Raw genomic sequence first — 7,552 nt, forward strand, 5'->3', positions numbered from 1 at the left:
TATCCCCTTAAAGGAATCCATTATGATTCCAAGCCTTGAGCTCTACCCCGGGCCCAGGAGTCTGGCCCTAACAGGTAAGTTGGGTATGTAGCCTAGGCCTTTGGCCGTAGGGGATAAAGTCATGGACAGCCGTCTGACGTCCCAGGGGCAACTCACCATGAAAATGGTAAAGTTGTTACTTAGTGCTCGCCATGGTTCTGGCCCGCACTCCCCTCAGCATGGCGGCGTGGGTATATCGTTCCCCATAGCGACCCCTAGAGGACGCAGTTCGAAGTTCCCTTGAAAGGGAACGTCTCAGGTTACTTATGTAACCATGGTTCCCTGAGTAGGGAACGAGACACTGTGTCCTCTAGGCTTCCTGCCATGCTTCGAACGCAAGCTTCAGACGAAGAAGTGAATGACATGTTCTCCCGGCGCCTATTTATACTATAATCGCACCGGTAGTGATGTCATGGGCTGTCGCCGGCCAACGTGTTGTTGGTGTTTTTTCAATGTATGCTTCAGACACGGGTCACGACGAGGCGTTCCCCATAGCGACCCCTAGAGGACGCAGTGTCTCGTTCCCTACTCGGAACCTTGGTTACATAAGTAACCTGAGACGTTTCTGATTATTATCAATGTTGAAAACAGTTGTGGTGCTTTATATGTTTGTGGAAACCATGATCATTTTATTTTTCAGGATTCTTTGATGAATAGAAAACTCAAAAGAACAGCATTTATTTGAAAAATAAATATTTTGTAACAAATATCTTTACTGTCACTTTTGATCAATTTAATGCATCATTATTTAATGCATGCATAATTCATTTCTTTAAAAAAAACAAAATCCTACTGACCTTGATTGGTAGTGTATTGTTATTGGACCTTTACCATTTTTATGCACTGACTGTAATGATAGTATCTTTGACTCGTTCCCGCAAACAGGTGTGAATACCTCTTTAACTTTGACAACACGTTTGAGATCCATGATGACGTTGAGATCCTGAAGCGGATGGGCATGTCTCTGGGGCTGGAGAACTGCACATGCTCTCCCGAGAACCTCAGCGTGGCCAGATCTCTGGTGCCCAAGTCTCTGGAAGCGCATGTCACCAGTGAGTATCTCATTTTATGACCTTCTTTCTGTCAGTGCTGCTTGTGGTTGACAAAATGTCCCCGAAACCCTCATCATCATCAGTTCTTATATATAATAGCTTATAAAGCTTATAAATAATTCTCATGGATCTTAAAATAACTCTTCTTGCTTTGATTTCACTGTTGCTGGAAATGCCTGATCATCTGCACTGCAGCGAATTGTAAATTACTTTCAGCGGGGAAAATAAATATTGAACACGTCACCATTATTCCCAGTAAATATATTTGTAAAGGTGCTGTTGACTTGACATTTTCACCAGATGTCGGTAACAACCCAAGTAACCCACACATACAAAGAAAACAAAACAAATAAGTTCAGAAATGAAGTTCTGTGTAATAAAATGGAATGACCCAGGGAAAAAGTATTTTTTTAGGCAGCCAATACTTGTTTAACCCTGTACAGCCTGCTCTATCATATTTGATACACACAAATTATCAACGTGCTGAAAAACCTGTTAAACACAATCTACCACATGCTTCTGCCGTCTGATGGATAATTCATATTTTTTTAGCAAGTATAAGACCTTTTATCATTACAGTATGTCCTGCAGCTCATGCTTCGTTTCTTTTTGCTGTGAAATCATAAAGTAAACATAGGAATAACTTGTATATTGTTAATAATATTTTGTTTGTTTACTGGACTGAAGCAACTTGGGTTTACTTGACTATCCATACAGCAGTTTTAGAAAATCATGTTAAAATGTGAATATCAAATGTGATGCATTAGGATGCATCTGACTCTTAATTGTCATTGTATTGCATTGCATCATATGTTTTGCCCTCACAATAAAAACTACAGAGCTTTGATCGTAAAACTGAGCATTTAAATATCTCCTTACTAAGACATATTATTGGAGACAGAATGAAAACTGATATTTATATAGTTTTATGGAAGTATCTGCTATACTGTTATAAAGACATTGATTTACAGTACAAGATGTCAGAATATTATCATATAAATATAAGCATCTGCACCAAATTGCATATTTTTGATTATTTTTTATATTTTTTTCCTCCTTGAGTATAAGCTTCATATTCTCACTGTATCATATTATATGAGCCATAAAAGCCTAAGGTATAAAATATGATAATCAATAAATAAACACATTGCCATATATAGTATTTAGTATATAGTTTTTCTAAAGGTTTAATAAACTGATCCATTAAAAAACAGAATGTTCTGATAATAAATATAGAAAAGAGTTGGTTTATATAATAAACATGCATTCTGTGCTTTTTTTTTTTTTTTTGCTTTTGCAAATCTATTTTGCACCTTCTACATCAGTCTCCGCTTTACACAGACTTCCTTCCTGTGCAAATAAAGCAACGTTGCATGTCTGTGGGGTTGCTATCTTCAAAGGGCACCTATTATGCAAAATTCACTTTTACATGTTGTTTGAACATAATTGTGTGTTGGCAGTGTGCGCAAACAACCCTACAATGATTCTTTTCTTTGAATCCCCATAAATCATAAGTAGTGTCTAAGCCAGTGGTTCTCAAAGTGTGGGGCACGCCTGCCAGGGGGGGCGCACGAGTATTGCAGGGGGGGCGCAGGCCATCAGCAGAAAAAGAAAAGAAATAAAATAGTAAACAGCCAAAGGACGTAACTTAGAATGGGTGATGGATTTGTGAAAGGGAAGAGAAAAGCCATAGATGAAGTCGCACAGACCCAGGCAGGTGCTGGTCATTCAAAAGCTAAATGCAGAAAATATGACGAGGCATATCTTGCTCTCGGCTTCACTCACTGTGTTTATACCGGACTCTACAGTTGTTGCGTCGCGTCCATAGACTGTATAAAAACAGGTCGCGTCGCAATAGCTCTACTGTACACTGGACGCGACAAAGCGACCGTTGCAAATAATTTTAACTTTGTGTCAGTACGTCATAAATAGAACAAGACATCAGTTTACTGTCTGGGATTTGGCGTGGCGCGTCGCACCGCATCCAGTGTACACAGCGTCACTGATTATAATGGGTTCTACTGTATTTTGCCGCTCGCGTCCGGTGTAGACACGGTGTTTAATGTCGTTGGTGAGGAGGAAAGCCTGTGTGTGTCCTATGCCTTAGCGGACATCATGAAACCTACTAAATAAATAAATAACAGAGAGAATAATAATAATAATAACAACAGTTATTCTCTCTATGCTATTTTTCAGTGTTTCAAGTGATGCAGGTGTTTTTTTTTTCCTGTAGGTTTTTTAAATTAAAAAAAAAACATACATTTTTCATAATGTTTAGTGAAATTATTTGGTAGTCTGAGGTGGGATGGGGATTCGGGAAAGTGGGGAGGGAGGCCGCCAGATTTTTTTATAGGTTTAAAGGGGGGCGCGACCAAAGAAGTTTGAGAACCACTGGTCTAAGCCATTCGCAGAATCCGTAAAATGTGATGTCACATTTTACAAGCCCCACCCACAATTGTTGACAGACACTGCCGTATTAGCAGAAACCCCGCCCTGAGTGAGCCGCACAAATATCCGCCATGTTTATCTTCACTCTAGAGCATTTAAAAGCAGCATTCAAGTAAGAAATGTCTTCTTATTAGTACTACAGAAATTACTCAGTCCAGAGCAGTGATTTTCTGTTTTTATTTTATTGTTTGGCTCACATTAACAGCATAGACAGTACTGTATATTGCACTGCTCTCACTTAATACACAGATCTAATATAAACATGCGATTTCTTTCCCAGCTGTTTACCTTCACCGACATAACCGACTGTTCTTGTAACTCGTGTGTTTTAACAAACTTATGTGTATTTGACAGTTTAAACTCAATAAGACGTGAAAGAGAATTTAGTTTTGTACTCGCGTGCCGTGTGACCGCCGCTTTCTGTGCGTTCGCTTCGTATGTGTGCGCTCAGAAAACCGTATTTCAGAAGTTTAAACTGATATGGCTTTAAAACGCATGATTTCAGTGCAAAAGACATGAAAAGACAATCCAAACCAAACAGATGTTTTTAGCGGAGTATCTGAGGCACCAGCTGTAAAGACACAGCTCTATTCTGGAAAAGGGGGCGGGGAGCAGCAGCTCATTTGCATTTAAAGACACAGCCCCGAAACACAGCTTGATTCTACTTCCACTCAAAATAGGCATTTTCAAAATTATATAATAAATGATCTGTGGAGTATTTTGAGCTGAAACTTATTTAGTTTTGTACTCGCGTGCCGTGTGACCGCCGCTTTCTGTGCGTTCGCTTCGTATGTGTGCGCTCAGAAAACCGTATTTCAGAAGTTTAAACTGATATGGCTTTAAAACGCATGATTTCAGTGCAAAAGACATGAAAAGACAATCCAAACCAAACAGATGTTTTTAGCGGAGTATCTGAGGCACCAGCTGTAAAGACACAGCTCTATTCTGGAAAAGGGGGCGGGGAGCAGCAGCTCATTTGCATTTAAAGAGACATGCACTAAAACGGTTTGTGCTTTTACTCAAAAGAGGCATTTTCAAAATGTTATAATAAATGATCTGTGGGGGATATTGAGCTGAAACTCCACAAACACATTCTGCGGACACCGCAGACTTATATTACATCTTGTAAAAAGGGGCCTAATATGGGTTTCTAAACAAAGCATGTGATTCTGTCCCTACAGACATGGCCACAAACTCCAACAGAACACCTCTCAGCCACACAAGGTATGTCTGTCAGCATAACATCCCCAAATATCCCGACCACTGCTTTCATTCAGGTCCCCCTTGATCTCGCATCCCCTCTCTCTGTTCACAGTCACAGCAGCACAGCCCCGTCACACGCCTCAGAGTCTCGTGGCCAGACGCCCAGCTCCTTCAATGAGGAAGAGGACGACGAAGACGACAATCCCTCCTCCCCAGAGTGATCCTGAGCTCAGCGCTGGGATGGGAATCGCGAACAGAGCCCGGGAGGAAACGCTACACAGGAAATAAGCTGCCACTCCTCTCTATATTACCATATTTTAACTTCCCTCACCATCTCTTTCCTCCTCGTTCCCAGTTTGGCACAAACGCCAGGAGTCTTTGGCTCCGGGGCAGATGGTTTACTGTATTTCTGTGGTGCTTTTTGGCTAGCGAGCCGCGGGTCGGGCCATAGAGGAGAGCGTATAAGTGAGGGTTAACACATCTTCAGTTCAACTGCCTCATGTCATCTCAGTGTACTACTCTTCTCTGTTTCCTACCCTGAGGGACGTTCAAATTCTTTCCAAAAATTTATTTATTTCGGTCATATTTGAATATGACCATATCTGTGTAGTCCAGTGGGCTAGTGCCACTATTTCTTCTCCGTGGGGATCGGAAAGCAACGTGCTGATCTTACTGTTCACCGATTGAAAGAATTTACAAAAAAAATGGAAAAATGTTCTTTCTTCATAGGTTGATTTTGTTGTATTGTATAGTTTATTCCTTGTCATTCATCGCAGTAGTTGAAGGAAAATAAAACATGGATGGTTGTATCTGCTGTTCCGGGTTCAAATAGCTGCCAGCCTGTTGTCCTCAGGCCATTTGAATGTTGCATGTTGGGAGATGTAGTCTTGTGAGTTTTTGTTTGCACTGAGTGTGGCAGATGTAAAGCAAACTGTTCTGAACCAGTCAGGTCGGCGTTTTAAACCAACTCAACCCAACAGAACTAATGAATTTTGGTTTGCAATGTAACTGTATGTACATGTATACATATATAAACATATAATTTTGGTTACCTGTGGTGTGGTGTGGTCTAGAAAAAAAAATGAAGCTTTAAAAACTCAATGCTTTAAAATGGCAATATAGTATTATTAATATTACCGGTTATTAAACGTTGTTATTCAAAAAAGTAAATAATTTTAGCAGCATTCCAAATTTTAACTTTGTAAGTAATGGGTTGTGTTCATAAGACCAATACTTAATGTGAATTTAACAGATTTTAAATATACTTGACATAATTGCATCAGGTCAGATCTTTAAACAAAATATGAAATCAATTTGTTAATGATTGTTATGCTGTTTAGAATCAAATTAGCGGTTATCTTGTTGGGCAAGAGGAAAAAAAAGAGGGAGTTAAGAGAGATTTTATAAATTAAGGAGATTATAATCATTAATGCATGCGTTTGTATGCGTTTCAAGAGTGTTGGAAAAAAACGTAGATCATTTCTAAAAATTTAAACCGTAGAAAAACCGCAAAATGAACAAACCATAGATATATTAATACATTTTAAGAGAGCTAGCATTTTCTGTTGTGGCGCAAATTTGCTATATCAGTCTTTGTTTTGTGGTTATTTTTATTTTTATTTAACGATATAACAACATATACAAAATGTACCATGAAGGCAAATATTCTGATCAGATGCCATACTGAAGCAGAATACATCTACATCAAACAAAAAGGCACAAGTTTTGTGTTTATCTCGCACTTCATTGTTTTATTATTTATAAACGCTCCGGGGCCATTCCACCGAATGGGTGCCATTTCTGTCCCTAGGTACAAACATGCATAAAAGTTTACTATAAAATACAAACATGTCCTGCACATTAATCTAACTGCAAATTTAAAATATATAATAAAAAAAATATATATAGTAAAAACTACCTAAAACACTGAAAATATAGCATTTGTACATGTCCCCAGTGTCTAACGCTACATTTTAACATTACATATAATGTTTTTGTGTACCTCCATATCCCACCAGTGCTTTAACTACATTTATTTCAAAATAAATGTATAATATTTTGGATAAAATATACATTTTAGTCGTGTCCCCAGGTTTTCACTCAGTCCTGTTACCCTAAAACTGGGGAAATTCCACAAGACACATTTTCAACATAATATTGCAACATCTGGCCAGTGCCTAACGCTACATTTTAATATGAAATATAATGTTTAAAATGCTTCCGAAATCATTTTTATTTTGCATTTTTGTGTACCTCCACATCCCATCTGTGCTTTAAATACATTTATTTCAAAATAAATATTATATTTTGGATAAAATACAAATTGTAGTTGTGTCCCCAGGTTTTCACTCAGTCCTGTTACCCTAAAACTGGGGAAATTCCACAAGACACATTTTCAACATAATATTGCAACATCTGGATCTTCTGAAGGCAATGAAATGACCGAAAGCATGTGGTCTTATTTTCTTTTCTGTATATCTGATGATATTGTTGGTGGCTGGGAGCGTCATTATAAATATACTGTCCTGTTACCTAAATGATTTCTTAGATGTTACTTGTATTTTAAAAATACAAATCTTTGGTGAATCACTATAATTTGCTGAGTATTCTCATAATATTAGCATGTACTCCATGTGACTATATTACATGCATTTGATCATTTTATCCTAAAATCTCAATCCTGTTACTTTCAGTCCTGTTACTCATATACTCATTCATCCTATACTTATATATAGTAATAGTCATCAGATTTATTAATGTAAATATAAGGCAATAGAAACATGATTTGGCCTTTTTTAGCAGTGAGGTCA

General features: G+C 38.2%; 1 protein-coding gene across 3 annotated transcripts in view; it reads left to right on the forward strand.

Moving 5' to 3' along the window:
• Positions 1-5,875, forward strand: part of LOC107680101 (transcription factor Dp-2-like) — a 54,232-nt gene extending 48,357 nt beyond the window's left edge. For all 3 annotated transcript variants that reach the window (XM_016475868.1, XM_016475870.1, XM_016475867.1), the window contains 3 exons: positions 925-1,091; positions 4,721-4,763; positions 4,855-5,875. In XM_016475868.1, coding sequence (XP_016331354.1) covers positions 925-1,091; positions 4,721-4,763; positions 4,855-4,963 — 319 coding nt within the window. In that variant the 3' untranslated portion in view covers positions 4,964-5,875. The remainder of the gene's footprint in view (positions 1-924; positions 1,092-4,720; positions 4,764-4,854) is intronic.
• The last annotated feature ends 1,677 nt before the right edge of the window (positions 5,876-7,552 follow it).

Source organism: Sinocyclocheilus anshuiensis, unplaced genomic scaffold (genome assembly GCF_001515605.1).
Source record: "Sinocyclocheilus anshuiensis isolate Anshui unplaced genomic scaffold, SAMN03320099.WGS_v1.1 scaffold853, whole genome shotgun sequence".
Lineage (NCBI taxonomy): Eukaryota > Metazoa > Chordata > Actinopteri > Cypriniformes > Cyprinidae > Sinocyclocheilus > Sinocyclocheilus anshuiensis.